The sequence below is a fragment of the Centroberyx gerrardi genome, chromosome 18 (genome assembly GCF_048128805.1).
Source record: "Centroberyx gerrardi isolate f3 chromosome 18, fCenGer3.hap1.cur.20231027, whole genome shotgun sequence".
NCBI classification, from domain to species: Eukaryota; Metazoa; Chordata; class Actinopteri; order Beryciformes; family Berycidae; genus Centroberyx; species Centroberyx gerrardi.
The window spans coordinates 27,240,404-27,265,889 of record NC_136014.1 but is presented as its reverse complement, the minus strand read 5'-3'; the positions used below and the strand labels follow the sequence as shown (position 1 = coordinate 27,265,889).

Sequence of the window (25,486 nt, the reverse complement as noted above, 5' to 3'; positions counted from 1 at the left end):
TAAAACCATTAGAAGCAAGCTTTTCTAGTAATAAAAGTATGTTAGTATGTTAATGTCTAATATAATTCATGTCTAGTTCAACCTCATGTCTAACCAGCATCTGCAGTTTGTAGTTTTAATTCTACAAATATTTAGTTAACCCTCAGTGGGCGGAGCCAAAGAAGCCACAGTTTTTCAGTCTAATGCCACATTCATGTCATATGGGAGTTTCTGTAATTACTCGCTTCTGAATGGGAAAAATGTCAACCTCCGAGTACGAAATATGGGAACTTTCTGAAGGCTCCGATGTCTCTGACCTGACGGTAAAAAACACAGAGTCCACCTATTGGATTGTAAAGGTAACAGCACTATAGAGAGTGTAGAGTTGACTGTGTGATTAAATTAGCCAGCCTCCGAGTTCAGTCTCTGTCTAATTCGTTAATAAATGCTCCAAGATATTACGTGTCAGTGCAGCAACACACACGGTTGTTAAGCTACAATACAACTTATAATATGAGTTTAAACTTAAAATGAGCGTTTTCGTTTCCTTTGCTCCTCCAAGTCGTTCAGACGAAGGCAGCAGACGGTTAACAGTAAAGAGACGGAGCGCACAGCCGCCATCTTGAGTTTTACGATGAAAGTAACGCTGAACGCTTCCCAGTCGGAGCGCTGGGAAGTCTTCCTCCCATCTGACGTGAACGTGGCTCAGTAACATTAAACTGAAGCTCAGTGAGAAAGACAACAGGTAAGAGAGGAGGAAGCTAATATTATGAAGCCTAGCGCTCTGCTGCTAACTGAAAAATACAATTATCATACTAAGTTATCTAGGTTAGCTAGTTAGCTAGCTGACCTTCAAGTTCAGAATAGATACTAGCCTATAGCTATCTAAGTAAGCTAGTTAGCTAGCTGCTGACCTTCAACATCATGAATGAATGAAAAAAGAAGTCATTACCATTTATAATTTTTTATGTATATTTTGACCAGAATTCCTTCTTTGCAATTCAAGTTTGCCAGTTAGCTAAAAAACTAAAATATAATAATAAATAAATAAAAATTGTAATTTTTTTAATTTGAGTGCAAAATTTGACAACTTACAGATGGGGTGAATTATTCCAAACACTGACCAATCAGACGACAGGACAGAGAATCTTCTTCGTCCGTCTCTTCCAGGTAGAAAAACATCTCATCCTGTTTCTCATCCTGCAGTCCGGACCGCAGGCTGTAAGCTAACAGTCACAGGTTCAATTCCCACAACATCCAACATGTCACTGTGTCACTGTGACTGAACCTGGATCAGATCAGAGTCACATTTTACGATATATGTATGTGTATTTACAATAAAATGAATATAAAATATATTTATATTTACAATGTAAAGTGTCTGTGTTGAACCTGTTGCTGTCATGATGGATGATTGACAGGAGGAGTTTGCTGATGCTGATGTCTTGCTGCTATGTGTGTGTGTGTGTGTGTGTGTGTGTGTGTGTTCTGTGTGTATAGAGTGGGAATACATATGCATATTATTCATGTATAATGCGGGTAAGTGTACTATGTGCATGTGTGTGTGTGTGTGTGTGTGTATTGTGTGATGGTGAGTCACTTGAATTCCTGTTGCCACAGTAACTCCTGTATGGAGGAGAATGAAGAAAAGCCACTCTGCACACACACACACACACGCACACACACACACACACACCACATTCCTCTCTCTCCCCGGTGTGTGTATGAACTGCTCAGTTTCTTTCTTTCCTTCTTACCTTCCTTCCTTTTTTCTTCTCTTTGATCCTTCCTTCCTTCATGCCTTCCTTCTTTCCTTCCTACCTATCTTTCCTTCCTTCATTCCTTTCTTCCTTGTTTTTCTTTCCTTCCATTCTTCATTCTTTCTTTCTCTTTCTCTCTCTTATCTTCTTACCTTCCTCCCTCCCTCTATTCCTTTTTGATTGAACCTACTGATAGCTGATATTTTAAAGAATTAATTTCATTAATTCACATTTTCCTCTACCTACCTGTTCCACTCCTCACACAACAGTGATCCAACCTCTATCAGTTCATAAATCTTCTCCTCTGTCTGTTCTAACCAGCCGGAGTCTGGTAGCTCTTTCCTGGGAAAACTCCTCTGCTGCACAGGAAGTGATGCGTTTTACGTTTCCGGTTTGTTTGGAATCAACAGAAGAAGAAGAACTGGGTAGTTAGCATGAGCAGTGATAGCCACCATGGCTGAACAGACAGAGAAAACAGAAACTCAAACTGCATCAACAGAAAACCCAAGCTCCGCCCACACTGTTTGATTGACAGGTGATCTGTGGGAAGAGCAGAGCAGAAACACCACAGTGAGGCTGAGGGACAAAGATGGAGACTGAATAAAAACAATGAGGAACTGAAGGATTACCACTTTAAATTTCATATTTCTGAACGAGTCTGGGCATTTTAGAAGCTCTTTCTCTGATGTTGCTAATCACCAGCAACCTGTCACTGCTGTATGGGAAAGAAACACATAACAGCACTTCGGATGTTTTTCTTCTTGTCATGGAATTAAAGATTTCTCCTCATTATGTGCAGAGTGATTTTCACGACCGTTGGCCCTTTGAAACCTGCTGAAACCTCCATCCTGCCATTTCAAAAATAATATGGACATCAACGAGAAATTTATTCACTTCATTCCTGAAGAAGTGTTTTTTTTTTTTTTGCAGAAACGTGTTCGTTGTTACAGCGAAGACGAGAACAAAGAGCCTCGCTGCAGATCTGATTAGAAAGAAAAGACTTGAAGAGAGAGAGAGAGAGAGAGAGCAGCAATTATGATTCACTGTGGTTCAAGGCTGCAACACACACACACACACACACACACACACACACACAGCGTATAGAAACAGTGAGTCATACAAAGATCAGGCCTGAATCACTGATGCAATTATCATCAGCTCACATCTAACAGCTAAATCTACATAATGTTGAAATAAATTGTTTGTTTGCCAAAGTTTGACAACCGTTGCCAACTTGGCAACTTTATCGCTAGACTTAAAGCAATATTCCACTTAGTTTTAACATGGAGGTTATTTGAAAAGCAGAATATAATCTCCTCACCAAGACCAGATGCAGCTGGACCAGTTTGTAGAGTTTGAATGAGGCGAAAATCTCCTGAAAACTGACACTGAACACGTTGGTGAACAGATTCAACATCAGATCCGCAGCAACTGGTCCGTCCTCATTTTGCATTTCTATTCTTGGTTTACACTAAAATTAGTGTTTAAAAATAAAAGTAGATCCGGTCTCCCAAACAGGAACCATCTCTCCTAAATGGTATCCCTCCGCTTCTCTTCTATCAGTAAAAATGCTGTTTGGTGAAATTCTGTTCGTGTTCAATGTCAGTTTCCATTCAAATGAATGGGAAGTAAAAATCTGAACGTTACAAACTGGTCCAGCTGCATCTGATCTTGGTGAGGAGATTATATTCTGGTTTTCAAATAAATAAAACTCAGTGGAATATTGCTTTAAAGGGATAGCAAACTAAAATATGCTTTCTTTTTTTGTCATTGTTGAGTATAAAAAGTAACAGGAAACGGTGAGACTCTGATGTGGTTTCTCCGCTGAGAAAAGCCGCTCAGTTGATTTTCACACAAGAGTCGTGACTAGAAAGCTCGGCTGCTTCTCCTGGTTTCTGGAGCCGTGCAAAAGGTAATTTTTTTTTCTCCAGGAGGTGGTATTCGATCTAAATAGACATATATCCGTGTTATGATGCCTATTTTTAATTAATTTCTAATTTGCAGTCATATAGTAAAGTAAAGTTTTTCAGAACAGAGAGACTGCAGCACAGCAGGTTATGGAATTTAGGTAATGCTAACATCAAGAAAAAAAAGGTTAAGCACAATATATTTTTTAAAATTAAATATTACACCATTTATTGAACTTGTACAGCATCAAGTCATTAAAAAGATGTACACAAATATTTTGGAAAATAAATTACCAAATGACAAATTAACTTTAAAATAACTTTAACAGTCATATTCTCAGCAAAAATACATAAAAAAAAAAATCACTTGAAAAGTAAAGAGTAGCTCTACGTTGCTTTTTCACTTCATTAGAAACAAAACAGACACTGCTGTCTTTTTAGTGCCTCAGTCAGAATACTGAAATACACAAAACAAAATATATAAATACAATAATTCAACCTGGAGAATATACAAAAGGCTTTTTTATATCCGATCAAGCAGTTCCAGAAATGACCTAAAAACTGCTTTTGTCAACAAAAACATCGTGTGAAACAGAACAGAGCTACACTGAAACTGAAAAACTGTACAGAGAAAAATATTTACAGCACAAAATATCAACGGATGAAACAAAAAAAGGAATTATATTGAGTTTAGGCAGCTGAGTGCAACATGATAATAAAGACAAGAGTCCAACATTCGTCCATATTCGACTTCCGCTCTTTGAAAACGACGCCTGGTTAGAGAGGGATGGATCAGGATGAAAAAGCAAGAAAACCCATGTTCTCCCATTGGAAACGAACGGGTGTCACGTGTCCGAAAACATCCGGAAGCCTGGAAAAAATCAGAAAAATCACATTCCTGTTGGTTTCATCTGGAAAATGAGACTATAGCTACAAAATTTAACCAAATGAAATAGTAAAAAAACACCCTGAAAGGAAAAAAACAGGAAGAAATATCGCTGCTGTCTTGAAAAAACAAAACAAAACATTACTCCGCTCCAGGTTCGGTGTTTTTCTTGTGTGGATTCAAAGTTTTTCATGGTCATGTATGTGCTGAGAGAGTTTCGTAGCCCTTGGTCCCATGAAAACCGTTAAATCCACTGTATGATTCCAAAAAATACAGTGAGAAAATAATCCTTTCCTTTCCTCATTCCTGAAAAACGTCTTTGGAAGAACTCCCAAGTCTGGTGTTTGTCTTGTATGAATTTAAAGTTTCCTTGGAAAATCCCCCCGCTGTATTATTGCAAAAATCCAATGAGAAAAGAAGCATTTGTTTTGTAATTCCTGTATGTTTTCCATGTTTTGGTTTGTTTGGAGTTCAGCCCTGAAGCATTGTGGGTACGGCAAGTTTCTGGAGCTCAGCGCTAGTTCAGCCTTCCGGGGCGCGACAGTCCTCTAGGTATCTGCCCCAAAGCATGATGGGTACGGTAAGTAAGATTGTGAACTTGGCAAATGTAAAATATGGTAAAGGACGATCGAGGAAAAGAGACTGTCCTGACATGGATTACTTGAACTCAAACTGGTTTTTCGGACTCGGATTCGAGCGCGGAGGACTTCAAACTCGACTCGGAAATGATCTTGGTGACTCAGACTCAGATTTGAACATTGAGGACTTGGGACTTTGAGGGTTTGGTGACTCGACGGCAGTGCTGCTCTGAGGTGTCAGCCCTATAGCATGATGGGTACGGCAGTCTTCTGGATATGAGTCCTACAGCCTGGAGGTGCAGAAAACCTCTGGAGTTTAAGGACAGAGGGAAGAAACGCTGCTTGGCTTCAAACTGACACACATCCAAAGTTTTCTGGTCTCGGCGTCTGGAGTTTAGTCCGATAGTGTGACGGTCTTCTAGGTCAGCGGTTCTCAACCTGGTGGTCAGGACCCTCCAGAGGGCCGCGAGATCATTTTGGCGGGTTGTGAGATGATTTATGGGAAAAAACATATTTCTACTATACACATTTAGGATTTGCAAAGTTGGGCACGAATTTGCTTGGTATGAAGGTTGGTGATGGGCCAAGGAAGAACTGATGAACTTTTGATGTCGATTGGTCAAAAGGGGGCGTGGTGGTGGGCGTGGCTTATCATCAAAACGCGCATAACTTCCTTGCGGGATATTGTCACACATGGCGGGGGTCTGTGCTCTGCTGAGCATATTTTCTAGTTATGATGTGTAATTTTTCTGATTATGCTCTAATTTTTGCTTTTTTCTTGTGAAATACTGAATAGTTTCTAGTCTCTAGTCTCTATAGTCTCTAGGCCGTCTCTGATAATAAGTCAAATGAAACAACCTGAAAAAGGAAAATCATGCTTTGATTGTGATGGGGGGGGGGTCTGTGACAGGGGGTCACGAGTAGGTATCGCTTCGTTTTAATGGGTCACGAGGCAAAAAGGTTGAGAACCACTGTTCTAGATTTTAGCCCTATGGTGTGCTGGGTATGGCAATTTTTTTTTATGGCGAGTTTGGCCCTATAGCATGATGGGTACAACAGTCTTCTAGGTTGTAGCTGGATATGGTGGATAGTACAGAAAGCTTCTGGAGTTAAACCCTGTAGTGTGATGGGTGCAGCTGTCTTCTGGGTTTCAGCCTTGCAGAGTGAAGTAGTTTCCTGGATTTGAGTCCTGCGGCTCTATAGCGTCGGTATGGCGGCCTTCTGTACTCCCAGCACCGAGTCATAGAAGCAGTCTTCGTTCACCACCGACGTCATGCTCTGAACGCTGAAGTCTCTCTCCAGCAGGCTGTGCAGCTCCTCCAGCATCTCTCCCCCGGAGCCGCCGCTCCTCCGGGCCGCCGCCGGCCGACCGTACCCCGGGTCCAATCCTGGGTCCGAGCCCCGGTCCAAACCTCGGTCCGAGCCTCGGTCCGAGCCCCGGTCGAACCCCCGGTCGCCCTGCGCTCCCTCCTCGGTGAAGTTCAGCCTCTGCAGCTGGGCCTCCAGGTCTCCGGTCAGGGAGCAGAGCCTGGCCCTCTTCCCCAGAGCGTCGGCCTCGGGGCGGGGCAGCGTGGCGGCGCGGCCGGGCGCCGGCGGCTCGGAGCGGGTTTCTATAAGGAAGAGGCGGTCGGAGGCGCGGCTCTCATCCTGCTGATGGTGCGGCGTCCTCTGGGCCTCGGAGCGGCGCTGCTGCTGCCTCCTCCTCCAGGACCCGCCCCGCTCGGAGGACGGCTTGGTCCTCCTCAGGGAGCCGGAGTCTCGGGGGGTGCGGTCCGCCGGGACGGCCCGTCTGGATCCGTCTCTGAGCGAGCGCAGCGCTCGAACCACGCTGGCCTTCGTCTCCAAACCACTGGAACAAAACAACAAACATATGGGTTTGAGAGGCTGAGCGCTGTGTGAACACAGCTTCAATAATCTATAAATGTCACTGCAAGATGTTGACATATTAGTTAGTCTAATTTCCACACTTTGCAAAACAGTTTTTAGCACTGCAAATGGGCAATATCAATACAAAGTCTGGATTCTTTTAATTGTGGAAAGTAGTAAATTATCACGATGAAACATTTCAATCAGTTATTAGTTTTCCAGAGATACATTTTTTTGGTCTTTACTTTGCTGTACTTGATGACTCCAATTATCCATCTAATCTCTGCAGAAGCTCAGTGTCTCTACACTTGAAATGAATGCATTATTTTCCTTGTGAATAAACTGAATGAAAATAAAGATGGAAAGTGTTTGTGTCACCTGCTGCAGAGCTGGAACACCGTCTCCGGTCTTCCCTCCACCTCGGACCTGGTGTGAACCAACTCCCACACACACGGGTTCTCCGTTCCTGCCAGGGGGAACCGAAACACACACATCATCAACTAACACACAAGAGAAACACACACATCATCAACTAACACACAAGAGAAACACACACATCATCAACTAACACACAAGAGAAACACACACTTCACCAACTAACACACCAGAGAAATACACACTTCACCAACTCACACACCAGAGAAACACACACTTCATCAACTAACACACCAGAGAAACACACACTTCATCAACTAACACACCAGAGAAACACACACTTCATCAACTAACACACCAGAGAAACACACACTTCACCAACTCACACACCAGAGAAACACACACTTCACACTTGACCAACAGCGCCCCCTGCTGAAACAGTGTCGCCCCACTACTGTCGTAAAACTACTGTCACTTTCAAATTTACTGTCTGAGCTTTTGCTACAAGGACTGGCAGCATCTGACAGCTAAACATGACTTTTATTAATAATAATAATAATAATAATAATAATAATTTAAAAACTTTATTTTTAAAGCACTTCTCTGAAAGCAGAGTGTACAAAGTGCTTTAAGGTTGGCGGAGAGACAGGAATAGTACAATATATAAGGAGGAGAACGAAATAAAATGTAAAAAATGTAGGATGTGTATAAATCGTCCTGCTACAGTCAGTGTGTCCTGCTGAAGTGTCTTTGAGCAAGACAACTCTGCAGTAATAATAATAATAAACTTTATTTATAGAGCGGTTTTCAAAACCACAGTTACAAAGTGCTTCACAACAAGGAAATAAAACATGTAGTGCAAAATAAAGACTGAAGCTTCTGTAAGTCAGTCTGGACTCAACTGTAAATTTGAATGTAAAACAGAACAGTATTTAGAGTTCCAGTATGTGAATGTGGCACTTTATTGCTCACTGTAGGGAAACTGTAGGGTCAGAGGTCAGGGGTCAGGGTCTGGAGCTGTAGGGGGTCAGTGTGTTGCTCATGGACCCTTCAGCAGGACGGGGTTTGAACCTGGCTCGTCTGGTTGTGTGTGTATGTGTGTGTGTGTGTGTGTGTGTGTTTTCAGTCTCCCAGTCACTAACCTGTGATGTTGGCCAGTCTGACCTGGACAGCCGATACTGGGATTAACCAGCGGAACCTGAAGGGGTCCAGATCAGCCGGGCGGGAGCCGGTCTGTCACAACAAGACACACAGAGAGACAAAGCTAAACGTTTGTTTCCATAGTGACACTGTTAATTGTTTAATTTGACTAATTTTTAAGTAGGCTACTATAGGAAAATCGAAGGAAAACCACAGAAAAGGCTCAGAAAAGGTTTTGGAAGTAAGGCAGAACTGAGAAATTAAAACTTCCGTACGCTTTATTGAAGCAAGAAAACAAAACAAAACAAAATTGTTTTGCTTCGATTAAGAAGTTTAGGAAGTGGGATCCGAGCGTCAGACTCACCATCCTCTTCTTCAGCTTGCTGCTCTCTCTGTAGACCAGGATGATCGCCCGCTTGAACACTGAGGACAGAACAGCAGCATGTCACTTTACTGTTGAAATCCTCTCATCCGGTCCATTAGGTCTAATGATGCTTTTACCATAAAACTCCTAATAGCAGCACAGGTGTTGATTGATTGATTGATTTTATTTATGGATTAGTAAACAAAAAACAAAACAAAAAATCCAAAGGATAACATGTTAAAGTGAAAAACACTTATTTCCAACATGGTCCCAAGATGTTAAATTATCTTATTATCAAAATAATAATAAAATCTTATTGTTGAAATCCTCTCATCCGGTCCATTAGGTCTAATGATGCTTTTACCATAAAACTCCTAATAGCAGCACAGGTGTTAAGTGGAAGTTTTACGGTTAAATCCCAGTTGTGTTTGCCTTCTTGAATTGCTTCCTTTGCTATTTTCTCAATTTGACTTTTATTTGTTGTCATTGTTCAAAAAATTATATTACTCAGTAGTCATTCCAATGCTTTAAAGAGTTATTACATCTATGTTACTTGGAAAATACTTAGTTATTACTACTTGTTAATGGCCTGTAATTTAAAGAATGTATTTTCCCAGAAGCCAGTGTGTTCTGTGACTGGGTGTTAACACTGTGTATTGATCGGGTCTGAACCCACCGAACAGCGTGATCTCCGGGTCTCTCCTCAGCCGGCCCAGACAGGGCAGAGGGTTCAGCCAGACCACCGAGGAGTGGACCAGGAACTCTCCCATCGAGATCTCCGTCACCTTAGGAGGGGTCAAGGGGGTTAAGAGTGAGCTGTGTTTTCTGTTCTTCCCCTGGAGGACTTTTCTGGGATTTACAACATCAACAGCATCATCATCATCATCACAGCACCGTGGGAAGAGAAGGTACCGCAGGTTTGGGCATGTAAGTGAACATCACATTTCCCTTTCAGTCATTTAGCTGCGACTCTAATCCGGATCGACTCACAGTGAGCAGCAACAGAATCGGCTTCAGTTCAGAGTTCAGCAAAAAATCACAAGCAGCCAAAAATAAGGAGTGCAAATTTCACAGTGTAAGCGCCTTTATAATATTCCTGCGACCATCATATGCTGTAAGAATGAAATGCAATAAAAGAAATAGGACAGAGATTGGAGGGATTTTTTTGTGATGCCTGCAGTACATAATCTGAATTGAAGCTGTCACAAAGTCAATTTGGTTTGCTTTTTTTGCTTTTGTTTTTGAAATGCTGCTAACTTTTTAGCATTTCTCACAAAATCCTACAAATTCCCTCCTGGTAGAGTGAAAAATGTCACTTAAAAAGCAGCAGCAGGGGGAGAAATCCATCAGAAAGCAGGACTTCGAAATAGTCATAACATTACATTTACTGGAAACCCTTTATTTTACATTATAGGCATTTAACTCTCTTAACGCTCTTACAATGTATATAAGCAGAGTCTATAAGCTTCAATTCCATGATCATCAAGGTTCCTACATCATTACGAGAAAGCTGTTAAAAGTAGAAGAGTCAGATCCACAGCAACCAGACAGCAGATGGAACAACTCTCCCTGTGTTCCTGTAACGGTGATAAAGGTCTGAAGTGAAGTCGGGCTCGGTCGTACCTCCTTGTCCGGGCCGCTCTGCTCTGCGGCCAGCTGGTCGAACACGGTGCCGTAATCCTCGTAGATCTTCTGCATCTCGTTGATGTGACTGGCCACCTTCTCCATCGCTCTGAGAGCCTCTGCAGGGACAGAGAGAGAGAGAGAGAGAGAGAGAGAGAGGAGAGGAAACCATGATGTCAGCAGGGAAAACACTGAACCGGCACAAACCCTGGCCAAGCCATGACATTTATCACCGTGTGTGTGTGTGTGTGTGTGTGTGTGTTTGTGCCTGTGTTGGCTCCCAACTTTTGTCTTGTCTTTTGTACTATTTCACTTATTTTTTGCCCTTTTCATTCTGCTCTCTCATTGTTATGTTCTGTTTTCATGCTTTCTAACTTCCATAACCTTTTTAAATTAGGTTTGAAGTACTGGTTGAAGTAGTGGCAGTAGTAGTAGCAGCAATAGTAGTAGTAGTAGTAGCAGTAGTGTCTACCTGTCAGGTGTGTGTGTTTGTAGAAGTAGTAGTAATAGTAGTAGTAGCAGAAGTAGTAATAGTAGTAGTAGCAGTAGTAGTAGTTGGACTAATAGTAATAGTATTAACAGTATTCATTCAGTCAGGTGCGTGTGTTCCCTCAGCAGCAGTAGTAATAGTAGTAGTAGTAGTAGTAGTAGTAGTAGTAGTAGTAGTAGTAGTAGTAGTAGTATTAACAGCAGTATGTACCTGTGAGGTGTGAGTGCTCGTGGCTCTCGGAGTCCGTCAGAGAGACCAGCTCCCTCAGCAGTAGTAGTAGTAATAGTAGTAGTAGTAGTAGTAGTAGTAGTAGTAGTAGTAGTAGTAATAGTAGTATGTACCTGTGAGGTGTGAGTGCTCGTGGCTCTCGGAGTCCGTCAGAGAGACCAGCTCCCTCAGCAGCAGTAGTAATAGTGGTAGTAGTAGTAGTAGTAGTAGTAGTAGTAGTACTACTAGTAGTAGTAGTAGTAGTAGTATTAACAGCAGTATGTACCTGTGAGGTGTGAGTGTTCGTGGCTCTCGGAGTCCGTCAGAGAGACCAGCTCCCTCAGCAGCAGTAGTAATAGTAGTAGTAGTAGTAGTAGTAATAGTAGTAGTAGTAGTAGTAGTAGTAGTAGTAGCAGTAGTAGTAGTATTAACAGCAGTATGTACCTGTGAGGTGTGAGTGTTCGTGGCTCTCGGAGTCCGTCAGAGAGACCAGCTCTCTCAGCAGCAGTAGTAATAGTAGTAGTAGTAGTAGTAGTAGTAGTAATACTAGTAGTAGTAGTAGTAGTAGTAGTAGCAGTAGTAGTAGTATTAACAGCAGTATGTACCTGTGAGGTGTGAGTGCTCGTGGCTCTCGGAGTCCGTCAGAGAGACCAGCTCCCTCAGCAGCAGCGGGTACTTCAGGACTCTCTGCACCGGTTTGATCAGGTAGGACTCCAGCGTGGACGAGTGCTGCTTGGTCGGGTTCCTGGCCTCCAGGAACTGCTTGAAGGCCCGGTCCGTCTTGGCTGGACAGAGAACATCATGAGACCACAGGATGAGTTAGTGATGATGATCCTCATGGACCTGCATCTCAACTGGGGTTTTCATGCACATTTTTCCTTTAAAACCTCTTCCACTCTGGATCCGTCATTACAGACACGTGTTGCACGGCCGAGCTTTGTTCAAACCCACTGAACTTTATTTTAAATTGTAGTCAAGATACCAAGACATTTTTTAAAAACATAAATAGAGGTAAGATGGATGTTTGGGGCCTCCTCACCTCTCTCCAGGACCTTCTGGACCTTGATGTGGTTTGCACAGAAGCCGCTGTAGAGCTTGAAGTGATCGGCGTAGTAGAGGAAGGATCCGCCCAGAGAGAACAGCAGTTTCTGACAACAGACAGAGAGAGAGAGAAATTACTTTTAATTTTTGTTTTAGATTTTTGGCTTTTATTTAGATCATCCTGGAAGAGGGTTTCTGAATCTGAATCTGAATCTGCCGTCTAGTCTCTTATTGATTTATCTGCCAGTCTCATTTCACCGTCTTGCTGGATGGTGATTTCGGACCCTGTGCTCTGATCTAGAACGTTCCCCTCAGTAGTAGTAATGGCAGTATTAAAGCTCTTGGTACGGGACAGCAGCCGGTACCTTGAACTGCTCGGGCGTCTCCAGGGAGCCGAGGTTGGGACAGGAGGCGATCCTCTCCTCCAGCGTCTGCAGAAACACTCTCTGGAAGTCCAGCATCTCTGGAAGACTGCCGAACAAAGCCTCCATCTGAGGGAGGGAACAGGAACAACGTCAGTTTTTATCTGTCTAGAATATTTCATGGTTAGGAAAATAACTGTTTAAAGTTTTTTTCTGTCCATCACTCTTTTCTTGCGTCCCTGCTGTTCAGTTCTCACCTCCTCCTTGCTGAGGAAAGTCTCGCTCTGCAGCGGAGTCAGGTAGATGTCAAACAGACAGACCAGATCCTGACAGGGACAGGGAGACAAGGATCATCTTTATTAAAGGAATATACTCAGCTTTCAGCAAACAAGATCATTTTCATCAACTTCCATCAACTCTCTACAGAGCATCAGGAGACTGGTAGTGGTTCCTCCTCTGTGTTCTCAGTGTTTAGTGTGTTGTGATGCTGTGAAGATGAATCCTGTTCTGTCCACTCAGCATTCACAGTGTATTTAACTGTTAGCATGTAGAGAAGAACAGAAATACAGGATACAGAAAGGTGGAACTGATACCAAACTCTTTGACACAAAGTGGTGCTTTATAAGCTACTTTATACATGAAGAGATTGAGAATGGAGTACAGTACAGTACAGTACAGTACAGTACAGTAGTAGTAGCAACCGCAACAGTAGCAGTGGTTGTAGAAGTATTAGTAGCATTAGCACTAGTATTATTAGTAGTAAAAGTATTATTTGTATTAGTAGTAGTAGTAGTAGTAGTAGCAAGACCTGAATTAGTTACAGTACTAACAGTAATAGCATTATCAGTAATGGCAGTAGTAATAATAGTAGTATTAGTAGTAGTAGAAGCAGTAGTAGTAATAGTAGTGGTAGTAGTAGCGACAGCAGTAGTTGCAGTAGCAGTAGTAATAGTAATAATAGTAGTAGTAGCAGTAGCCTAATAGCAGCAGTATTAGCAGTAGTATTAGCAGTAATAGTACTATCAGTAGTAGTAGTAGTACTAATAGCAGTACTATCAATAGTAGTAGTAGTAGTAGTAGTAATAGCAGTACTATCAGTACTATCAGTAGTAGTAGTAGTAGTAGTACTAATAGCAGTAGTAGCAGTACTATCAGTAGTAGTAGTAGTAGTATCAGTACTATCTATCAGCAGTAGTAGTAGTAGTATCAGTACTATCTATCAGTAGTAGTAGTAGTAGTAGTAGTAGTACTATCTATCAGCAGTAGTAGTAGTAGTAGTAGTGGTAGTAGTATCAGTAATATGTATCAGTAGTAGTAGCAGTAGTAGTAGTAGTAGTAGTAGTAGTAGCAGCAGTAGTAGTAGTAGTAGTAGCAGTAGTAGTAGCAGTAGTATCAGTACTATCAGTAGTAGTAGTAGTAGTAGTATCAGTACTGTCTATCAGCAGTAGTAGTAGTAGCAGTAGTAGTAGCAGTAGTAGTAGTAGTAGTAGTAGTAGTAGTAGTAGTAGTAGCAGTAGTAGTAGTAGTAGTAGTAGTAGTAGTAGTAGTACTATGTATCAGCAGTACTGTGTCCCACCTTGACGTAGCTCTTCTCGGTGTCCACCAGCTCCTGGATGACGTTGCGGAGCCGCTGGCAGACGCTGGTGTGTCGGGGGGAGGGGGGCGGCGGGCCGCTCGCTCCGTACGGGTTCCTGGGAACATCCGCCTCCGCCGCACGGCCTTCTGGGAAGGTCTGGTACAGAGAGTACACCCGCTCCACGTTCTGACGGAGGAGCAGAGGGACGGATGGTTGATTAACAGATGGATACATTTATTGATTGATCCACTTACACTAAAAGACACATTACATTTCAGGCATTTACCCAACTGATTTCCAGTAAGGGCAACAGTAGAATAAGCTTTAACTCCTAGATCACAAACATTACCAACAACCAACAATAAGGAGGTCAAGGGTCAGAGGTCACAGCACCTTGGCCTGTAACCCTAGAATGATCATGGATGATGGAGATGTTACAGGAAACAAAATGAGAGCCAGAGAGAAAAAATAGAATATGGTATTTTTTCACCCTATAGATCCTACATGCAGAAAGAAATCAAAGCGTCTGTTTTGTATTTCAAGATGGCCGATTTCACCCTGAGTCAGAGGAAGCTCGTATCGACCTCTTAATCATCCTGCCGGTTTAAAGCTGCCCTCCCATCGAGTCGTTTAGTCAGAGTTAAAAGCGTCCTGGTGGATTTCAGCAGGTGAAAGTCAGCGGGCTGATCGGGACGCAACGGAGCGGAGGTTAAACACCGACTCCGACACAGGACTGGGGCTCGAGCCAAAACCTGACGCTCCTTCACACAGTCGGTACCAACTGATTACAGCAGGGATTCACTCAGCAGATTAAAGTAGACCAGCCAGCTGAATACAGAAACAACAGGCTGGTAAAACGTATACTGGTTAATACCAATATACAAATGACAAATACACACATGTACATGTATTCACACACACACACACACACACACACACGCTACAGTAGTCAGTTCCTGCACTGAGGAAGGTCGACTGAAACCAAAAACGTCGGCACTGAATATGTGCTACAAAATTGGATCCTGGGGCATGCAACCTACATGTGAGTTGTATTCGTATTTTAGCGCTGAAATTGGGATTTGTCAGCGTTGCCATGACAACAAGTCAATCTGACATCATTCACCTATAGGAGATAGTTGTCATAATTTTGTCTGAGCAGCGTTAGCATGGAGGAAACGAGACAAACAGACGACGGGACGCTTCAATTCAGTCAAAACTGGAACTGAAATGTGTTGAAACAAAAACAGATGTGACGCCTTTTCTTACTGTTACTCTGCTCAGTGTCGACATCACTGTCGGTTCATATTGATATATCAGATATGGGTTACAACCTAGAAAAGATATGAACAGTCACCAAAAAATCAATCAGATATGAGCAGTGAATGATGTCAAATTTACTGGAAGAGAGTGAGTTAACTTGACATTTATATTCCAGGCGTTTAGCTGGAGATCTTAGATAGAGCAACTTTCTATTAGTGTAACAGTAGAATAAGCTTCAATTTCTAGATCAACCAACAGTAAGGAGGTCGGAGGTCAAAGGTCAGAGTCACAGCAGCCAGAAGCAACGACCCTGAGGCAGCGGCAGATATGAGCCGGCGGTCTCTCCCTGTCAGAGCGTGAAGAGAGACCAGCAGCTGAACCTCATCCATCATCATAACCTCTGCTGCCAGGCTCTAATAAACTGCTGACAAACTGATAGATTCCTGAGGTTCGGACTATTACCCGGCTTTTAATAACCTGCGGACAGAGGCAAGGTGAGAAATATTCCTTCATCAACGCTTCACTTTCATACGCTTTCAACTTCCCAGCATGCTCTGTTCCTCCTGTCTCCGGGGAGCGAACCTGATATACGCCTGTAATACAGCGTTTCCCCCGGACTAAATCATTTCTGCTGGGGAACATGGGAAATTAAAATAACTGCCTTCTGAAGCATAAAGATGTGGAGTTGTAATGTTTAGATTTAACGCTGTTATCATGATGGAGGAATGTTTTAAGAAGTGGGAAGTCGATACGGACGGATGAAGAGCCAGACTCCACCGCTGCATAAAATCGCAGAGGAAATATAATGCGATATATGATATAATAAGTGGAGAAACTGTCCGTTAAACACACAGTAGGCAGTAACATCACTGTAACTCAGCAAAATATTAAAGTCTCGACACCAAACTGCCCCAGTCCGCCTGCTGAGACACAAAAAGCACGAAGAAGAAGGTTTTCTGCCACACAGAAGAGTCTCAAAGCTATTTTTCTTTTTTCTTACTTCCAAAATCATTCATTCATGACCCTCCGACCCCTGAAACCTCTGAACAGTTTTTTTTTTAACATTTATTTAAAAAATAGATGTGCGTCACTGAGAAAACAAACATTGTTTTCTTTGTTTCTAAAGGATTTTCTGGTTGCAGGTAGATGGACAAAAAAAACCCGTAAACACTACATGATAAAAGACGAACTTTGACGTAACAAAACATGAAAAAGGACTTTAAATTTCAAGTAAGACGGCTACACAGGCGTTTATAACAAGATAGAGTCCGCACACTAGAAATGGCTCCAATGGTGTTTATTACCAGCACATGAAAAACACCATTGGAGCCATTTCTATTGTGCGGACTCTATCTTGCTATAATTAGTTTGGATGTGCGTGCTTTTGTGTATCTCTAGCTCCAGAGGCGAGCCATACAAAGGTGAATGCTAATTAGCAGTCAGTGTCATTACTAAATGTCAGTTAAATGTGAGTTTTCAAAGCAATAAGGCAACTAACAGAGATCCGAAGATGCCAAATGTTTGGAACCCAAATTACAGAAACCTCTGTCACACAAACTGCAGGAAGTGTCCTGATGCTCCTGACAACAGACAGACTGCAGGAAGTGTCCTGATGCTCCTGACAACAGACAAACTGCAGGAAGTGTCCTGATGCTCCTGACAACAGACAGACTGCAGGAAGTGTCCTGATGCTCCTGACAACAGACACACTGCAGGAAGTGTCCTGATGCTCCTGACAACAGACAAACTGCAGGAAGTGTCCTGATGCTCCTGACAACAGACACACTGCAGGAAGTGTCCTGCTGCTCCTGACAACAGACAGACTGCAGGAAGTGTCCTGATGCTCCTGACAACAGACAGACTGCAGGAAGTGTCCTGATGCTCCTGACAACAGACAGACTGCAGGAAGTGTCCTGATGCTCCTGACAACAGACACACTGCAGGAAGTGTCCTGATGCTCCTGACAACAGACAAACTGCAGGAAGTGTCCTGATGCTCCTGACAACAGAGAGCAACAGTTTCCTCTCAGCACCAACGCAGCAACAGAGCAACAAACACAGCAACGACAGCTGGCAGCAACATTGCCGGCAACACAGCAACTCTGTCAACTCCTCCAGCCTGCCAGCTGAAACCCGACAAGCCCAGAGAGAGCGAGGAGAGCGCGGAGAGCCGGGTCGTTTACCAGCAGGACGATGCGGTCGGCGGGCCGGTCGCAGCCCAGACAGGAAGTGACCTCGTCCAGGAGCCCGGCCAGCCGCTCCGTCAGGGACGGGCCGAGGCGGGGGAACACCTCCTCTACCTCCTCCTCTTCCTCCTCCTCCTCCTCCCCCTCCTCCTCCAGCGGCAGCACCCAGCACAGCGCCCCCACAGACAGCGAGCAGGGCGGGGTCACGCTGGCCGGGGTCAGAGGTCGCCTGGGGGGGCCGCCGCCGCTCGTCAGGAACAACATCCTACGAGTTTCCTCCGGTTCTGCCACCTGCACCGGACGCCATTAAGCCCTTCGGTCTGTCTTTACACACACACACACACACACACACACACACACACACACACACTCTAACACACACACTCTCTCTCTCTCTCTGCTTCACACTCCTCAGGACCTAAGCCTGGATTAGCAGCCTGCTCAGGATCATGTGTGCTGTCTGGGCTAAAGGAAGCGAGGAGGACACAAGAGGATTCTGGGAAAGGATTTGAGCCGCGGCGGAGGAAGTGGATCACTGCCTGAATACGAAGACAGTCTGACTCTAAGGAACAAAACCTGACAGACTCAGACCGGAGGTTCAGTCGGGGGAACAGACTCTCTGGGTGTTCGGACCTCACCTGACGCTGAAGAACAGCATCACCTGGTGGCTCGGTCCGTTTCCACCAGACACTCAAACAGGAAATATAGGAAGTGACCAATCACAGGGCTTTTGCCAGCTGATTGGTCCAGGTGGAAGACACAGAGAGCGCAGCACTTTTCAACAATTAAAACAAATGAAACAACTGAAAATAATGTAACCTTTGTTTTGTTATTTTGGTTACTTTTAGTGTTATTTGATTGACTCTTTATCATACTGTGTTGTATCGCAACCTCACCTGTTACTCCATTCATCATCATCATCATCATCATCATCCTCATCATCAACAACCAACATCCACAAACTGAGTAAATCAAGCAGCCTAATTCAAGAAAGCGTGTTGTGAACATGTTTGGCGTGTGTCTGTGCAGCTTGGGGAAATATTGGAATCGTCCGCAACAAAACCCACTGAATTAAAACTGAAATGCTCTGGAGGCTGGAGACACAACACACAGCATCAGCTCTGATTTAAAATGTCACTGTATGAGTGAATATAGATGCATATTATGAAGGGTTTCATTCCAATCCGCTACATATCATTTTTGGAAAGATTTTGCCACCTGGAATTCGTCAGGCAATATATGAAAAAAAAAAGATTCTGTCTTCAAAAAATGAACTATTTTGTAAGCAAATGTCTTCAGATGACTCCCAACCTCAATATTAAACCATAATGTGCTTCACTTTCATGCCAGCAGTCAATACTTTTAAAAAATTTTTTTTATAAAGGCTGGAGTTCTGTGAATCTGCACTCGATTGCTCTTCCTCAACGACCAGGATGTGTCTCAGTAAACTGAATTTGAATTACGAGAACTGAATTTGAATTGTGAGAACTGAATACAGTTTCAGAGCAAATGAATTCAATTTCATAATATTACATTCAGTTTCAAGTTTATTGGAATTCAGTTTCAAACTAATAAATTCAATTTCAAATTATGCTATTCAGATTCAGTTTTTCAATGCAGTTATTCAAGTTAAACAATACAATTTCAAATTATGTGATTCAAATTCAGTTTTTTAATGCAATTATTCAAGTTGAGCAATTCAAATTCAAATATAAATAATTCAGTTTCAGTTTCTAGTGACACATATTTCTGCCCATACGGATATCTCATTTTGGAAGAAAAGACTAAATGTGTAAATATCTAACTAAATTAGTAAGTAATAATTTATGTCTTTAGCTGCATATGCATGTAAATGTTTATATAAATATATCAGGTGAGCTTCAGTGATGTAAATAAGTCTCATCCTGATACCTGGTGACCCACTTAACTCCACATAAATCAACCTTAAGATGGTTAATCTGCGAGAGAGTGGAGTGGAGGGAGAGAGAGAGAGAGAGAGAGAGAGGGAGAGAGAGAGAGAGAGAGAGAGAGAGAGACTCCTGCTGAAGCTAGAGGAGTTTGTAGTTTGGAAGTGCTTATATATTAATTTAAGATTGAGATGAACTTTATTAACCCCTGAGGGCAAACTGGGTCACTGAGGATACAGATGAATTCTTCTATTTAAAGTCACTATTGAGGCAGCAGAGGAGGAATTATCTTACAGCGAAACGCCTGAACGACTGAAAATTAATATTAAATCATGATAATGCAAAACTGATAATAATAACAGTAATAATTGCTCGCAGGGAATCCAAGTGGTTGGGATGAGACCGAACTAGAATCGTATTAGAAGCGTTCTTTTTCTCTATTTTCTTTCTTTTTTCTTTTTTAATTTCACTTTTAAACTGAACGGACTGTTCCAGAACAACACAAAGTCTCTAAGCGATGTAATGAAACGAACTGTAAGCAAATGTTAAGTTTTCTGTCTTGTTTTAATGTTTTGTGTGGAGCCAGGAAGAGTAGCTGTTGCATTATGCACAGCTGATGGGGATCCTAATAATAAACAAAATAACAAACAAAATATTGAGTATGGATAGTCTGCATTTTCTAACTGATGTTTGAGCCCAAACCCACAAACGCTGTAACAGAAGCTTGTCCTCACCTGTCCCTGTCCCGGTCCCGGTCCCGGTGCCTGTCCCGGTCCCGGTCCCGGTCCCTGTGCCTGTCCCAGTCCCAGTCCCGGTCCCGGTCCCGGGGGCTGGCTGTCCTCGCCGGGCCTCGACGAGACGTCCTCACACACAGGAGGCGGGACGCTCTCAGCGGTCAACAGAGAATCTGTGAGAGGAAGCAGCACACCATTACATCATCAAGAAGATAATAATAATTTTTAGTCATATTAGTATTAGTCAGGCATTAGTATGGTACTTTTCCTATAAATACAAGCATATTTAGGGCGGTGGGTCCTAGAGGTTAGGACCCGGGTTAAAGCTCCTGTGCTGCAGTTATCCTCCCTGCTGAAGGGTCCTTGAGCAAGACACTGAATCCCTACCAGCTCCAGACCCTGACCTCTGACCTTATTTCTCCCATTAGAGATGAATAGAGTCACTAATAAATAAGGAAACAACAAACACGTGAATAGATAGATAGATAGATAGATAGATAGATAGATAGATAGATACAGGATGAACCAGGTGAAGCTTTCTGCTGGCAGTGAGGGAGAAATTCTCACATTACAGTGCTCTGGGCAGATTTCCCAGAATTCCCCTGGGGTGGGGATGGGGGAGGGGGAGGGGCATCTCTGCTGGTGTTTAAACTGCATCTGACTGGTGTCAACGAGCATCGATCTGCCTTCAGGATAAAACCCAGCAGGCAGGAGCGATCCATCTGGACAGACTGCTCTGCTGGGAGGAAACACTCCTGTGTGGCTGCACGGGAGCAGCAAGGCACCGAGGGTTCAGGGTTTGATTCCCACGAGGAACACTCATACTGAACATGTCCACAACCGGTAAAAGCTTTGGATAAAAGCACCAACAAAACGGAATATATTACTCTGTTATTTATCTCCTCTTCCGATTTTTCACAAACACAGAAGTGGGGAAGTTTCCAGACCTACCGAACTTATTTCATGATATTTTTAGTCAAATTATCTCACACATCTCGCACTATTCAATCAATTTCACTTGATTCATGCCAGTATGACTTCTTTCAAGAAATCATCATAAAACAATGAAGAAACTTTCTCCAAGACAATTTCACTTTTACCAAGAAAATGTCCTGAAACAAGTTACATTCTCCTGGAAAAAAAGGCACATTTGTTGAAAGCGGTGAAATTATCTGCCAGTGCAGTGAGATGATTTCACTAAAAAAGTTCGTAAAATAATCTTGATAAGTCTGGAGACGAGAGAGAATAACTGAACAAGTCTGTCAGGTTTTGCAGTGTGTGATATGGACTAACAAACAGAGTTTTCATTTCTGGGTGAACTATTCCTTTAAAGTCTCTCCACTACCTGCAGTCCAGGCCGGGAGCTGGGCGGGGGGGTCAGCGGGGTCAGCGGGGTCACCGGGCTCGGGCCAGGCGGGGCCGGGCTCCTCGGGGCTCGGCTCCTCCCTCCTCAGCAGCAGCCGGAGCGTCTGCTGGCTGAAGAAGGAGTGCATCAGGCCCAGGTCCAGACCGGACACTCCGGCTCCGTTCAGGACCAGGACCTCGTCTCCGGCTCGCAGGCCTGAGGGGAGAAGGAGAGCCAGGACAGACGGGGTTTATTTTATTTTATTTTTTTTTTACAAATGACTGATACACAGGGAGGTCAGAGGTCACAGAGAAGCACCTAGAGCTGGTGCTCCTGTGTAAAACTGCCCCCCCATCTGTCTGCGGGGGCGGGGCTTGTTTCACCAAGCTCCTCCCCCACCACTCCTCCAATCTGAGCGTCCGCCTTCAAGATCTGCAGTGTGATGCTGAACTGTAGGCGACTTTACATTGGTAAGACTGTCTCTGTTTAACTGCATGGTGCTTTATGTTACAGAAAAATTAATCAACAAAGGGAAAAGCATAACTGTTAAACACATGAATGAATAAAGGCAGTCTGTTAGCATTTGTAGCATCATACAGACAAGTCTATAGCAAACAGCTCTAGCATGTCTTATAGCTGTCTTATAGCGTGTAGCATGTCTTATAGCGTGTCTTATAGCTGTCTTATAGCTGTCTTATAGCATGTAGCGTGTCTTATAGGGTGTAGCGTGTCTTATAGGGTGTAGCGTGTCTTATAGCGTGTCTTATAGCTGTCTTATAGCTCTCTTATAGCGTGTAGCGTGTCTTATAGGGTGTAGCGTGTCTTATAGCGTGTCTTATAGCTGTCTTATAGCTGTCTTATAGCGTGTAGCGTGTCTTATAGGGTGTAGCGTGTCTTATAGCGTGTCTTATAGCTGTCTTATAGCGTGTAGCGTGTCTTATAGGGTGTAGCATGTCTTATAGCGTGTCTTATAGCGTGTAGCGTGTCTTATAGGGTGTAGCGTGTCTTATAGGGTGTAGCGTGTCTTATAGCGTGTCTTATAGCGTGTCTTATAGCTCTCTTATAGCGTGTAGCGTGTCTTATAGGGTGTAGCGTGTCTTATAGCGTGTCTTATAGCTGTCTTATAGCTGTCTTATAGCGTGTAGCGTGTCTTATAGGGTGTAGCGTGTCTTATAGCGTGTCTTATAGCTGTCTTATAGCGTGTAGCGTGTCTTATAGGGTGTAGCATGTCTTATAGCGTGTCTTATAGCGTGTAGCGTGTCTTATAGGGTGTAGCGTGTCTTATAGCTGTCTTATAGCGTGTAGCGTGTCTTATAGCGTGTCTTATAGCGTGTCTTAGAGCATGTCTTATAGCGTGTCTTATAGCATGTCTTATAGCGTGTCTTATAGCTGTCTTATAGGGTGTAGCGTGTCTTATAGGGTGTAGCGTGTCTTATAGCGTGTAGCGTGTCTTATAGCGTGTCTTAGAGTGTGTCTTATAGCGTGTCTTAGAGCATGTCTTATAGCATGTCTTAGAGCGTGTCTTATAGCGTGTCTTAGAGCATGTCTTATAGCAGCTCTTATAGCATGTCTTATAGCGTGTCTTATAGCGTGTCTTATAGCGTGTCTTAGAGCATGTCTTATAGCAGCTCTTATAGCATGTCTTATAGCGTGTCTTATAGCGTGTCTTATAGCGTGTCTTATAGCGTGTCTTATAGCGTGTCTTATAGCGGGTCTTGCAGTCTCTAAGTCCAGCTGTCGTAGCTTTACTGTCCGACAGACCGTCTCTCCCTGTGTGTTTACCCTCGCTGGCGGCCAGGCCCAGCGGGTCGACCTCGCTGACGAACACGTGACTCTTCCCCGCTCCGTCCACATGACCCGTCACAGCGAAGCCTGCAGGGTCAGAGGGCAAAGGTCAGAGGGCAAAGGTCAGAGAGAGCGGCGTGTGACACAGTCACACTGCAGGCTGACAGCGGGGCGAGCGGATCCTCCGGTCAGTCCGCTCAGTGAATGAAGAAGTTATTTTCTCACCGAAGTCCACTGCAGCGTCCGGCCGGGAAAACTGAAGAGTGAAGACAGAGGGAGGGGAAACATCTGGCTCGTCACACACCTGAAGAGACAGAGAGGAGAGGAGGAGAGGAGGAGGGGAGGAGGGGAGAGGAGGAGGGGAGAGGAGAGGAGAGAGGAGAGGAGGAGAGGTGAGGAGAGGAGGAGAGGAGAGGAGGAGGGGAGAGGAGAGGAGGAGGGGAGAGGAGAGAGGAGAGGAGAGGAGGAGAGGTGAGGAGAGGAGGAGAGGACAGGAGAGGAGAGGAGGAGGGGAGAGGAGAGGAGAGAGGAGAGGAGAGAGAGGAGGAGAGGAGAGGAGAGAGGAGAGACAGGAGGGGAGAGGAGAGGAAGAGGGGAGAGGAGAGGAGAGAGGAGAGGAGGAGAGGTGAGGAGAGGAGGAGAGGAGAGGAGAGGAGGAGGGGAGAGGAGAGGAGGGGAGAGGAGAGGAGGAGAGGTGAGGAGAGGAGGAGGGGAGAGGAGAGGTGAGAAGGAGAGGAGAGGAGGAGGGGAGAGGAGAGGTGAGAAGGAGAGGAGAGGAGGAGGAGAGGAGAGGAGGAGGGGAGAGGAGAGGAGAGAGGAGAGGAGGAGAGGTGAGGAGAGGAGGAGGGGAGAGGAGAGAGGAGAGGAGAGGAGGAGAGGTGAGGAGAGGAGGAGAGGACAGGAGGAGAGGAGGAGGGGAGAGGGAGAGGAGAGAGGAGAGGAGAGGAGGAGGGGAGAGGAGAGGTGAGAAGGAGAGGAGAGGAGGAGGAGAGGAGAGGAGGAGGGGAGAGGAGAGGAGAGAGGAGAGGAGGAGAGGTGAGGAGAGGAGGAGAGGAGAGGAGGAGGGGAGAGGAGAGAGGAGAGGAGAGGAGGAGAGGTGAGGAGAGGAGGAGAGGACAGGAGGAGAGGAGGAGGGGAGAGGAGAGGAGAGAGGAGAGGAGAGGAGGAGGGGAGAGGAGAGGTGAGAAGGAGAGGAGAGGAGGAGGAGAGGAGAGGAGAGGAGGAGAGGAGAAGGGGAGAGGAGAGGAGAGGTGAGAAGGAGAGGAGGAGAGGAGAGGAGAAGGGAGGAGGAGAGGAGAGAGGAGAGGAGAGAGAGGAGAGGAGAGGAGAGAGGAGAGACAGGAGGGGAGAGGAGAGGAAGAGGGGAGAGGAGAGGAGAGAGGAGAGGAGGAGAGGTGAGGAGAGGAGGAGAGGAGAGGAGAGGAGGAGGGGAGAGGAGAGGAGGGGAGAGGAGAGGAGGAGAGGTGAGGAGAGGAGGAGGGAGAGGAGAGGTGAGAAGGAGAGGAGAGGAGGAGGGAGAGGAGAGGTGAGAAGGAGAGGAGAGGAGGAGGAGAGGAGAGGAGGAGGGGAGAGGAGAGGAGAGAGGAGAGGAGGAGAGGTGAGGAGAGGAGGAGAGGAGAGGAGGAGGGAGAGGAGAGAGGAGAGGAGAGGAGGAGAGGTGAGGAGAGGAGGAGAGGACAGAGGAGAGGAGAGGAGAGGAGAGGAGAGAGGAGAGGAGGAGGGGAGAGGGAGAGGAGAGGTGAGAAGAGAGAGAGGAGGAGGAGAGAGAGGAGGGGAGAGGAGAGGAGTGAGAGGAGAGGAGGAGAGAGAGGAGGAGAGAGAGAGAGAGAGGAGGAGGGAGAGAGGAGAGAGGAGAGAGGAGAGGAGAGGAGGAAGAGAGGTGAGGAGAGGAGGAGAGGACAGGAGGAGAGGAGGAGGGGAGAGGAGAGGAGAGAGGAGAGGAGAGGAGGAGGGGAGAGGAGAGGTGAGAAGGAGAGGAGAGGAGGAGGAGAGGAGAGGGAGGAGGAGAGGAGAGGAGAAGGGGAGAGGAGAGGAGAGGTGAGAAGGAGAGGAGGAGAGGAGAGGAGAAGGGAGGAGGGAGAGGAGAGACAGGAGGGAGAGAGGAGAGGAGAGGAGA

The 25,486-nt window shown here is 44.8% G+C and overlaps 1 protein-coding gene across 1 annotated transcript in view; it reads right to left on the bottom strand.

The window, feature by feature from the left end:
- Positions 1-6,307: 6,307 nt before the first annotated feature.
- Positions 6,308-25,486, bottom strand: part of tiam2b (TIAM Rac1 associated GEF 2b) — a 25,724-nt gene continuing 6,545 nt past the window's right edge. The window contains exons 2-16 of the mRNA XM_078289783.1: positions 23,596-23,674; positions 23,368-23,457; positions 21,586-21,801; positions 20,241-20,413; positions 14,155-14,340; positions 12,836-12,904; positions 12,582-12,707; positions 12,215-12,323; positions 11,781-11,960; positions 10,479-10,597; positions 9,532-9,640; positions 8,856-8,914; positions 8,494-8,584; positions 7,355-7,442; positions 6,308-6,959 (exon numbers count right to left, since the gene is read on the bottom strand). Coding sequence (XP_078145909.1) covers positions 6,308-6,959; positions 7,355-7,442; positions 8,494-8,584; positions 8,856-8,914; positions 9,532-9,640; positions 10,479-10,597; positions 11,781-11,960; positions 12,215-12,323; positions 12,582-12,707; positions 12,836-12,904; positions 14,155-14,340; positions 20,241-20,413; positions 21,586-21,801; positions 23,368-23,457; positions 23,596-23,674 — 2,346 coding nt within the window. The remainder of the gene's footprint in view (positions 6,960-7,354; positions 7,443-8,493; positions 8,585-8,855; positions 8,915-9,531; positions 9,641-10,478; positions 10,598-11,780; positions 11,961-12,214; positions 12,324-12,581; positions 12,708-12,835; positions 12,905-14,154; positions 14,341-20,240; positions 20,414-21,585; positions 21,802-23,367; positions 23,458-23,595; positions 23,675-25,486) is intronic.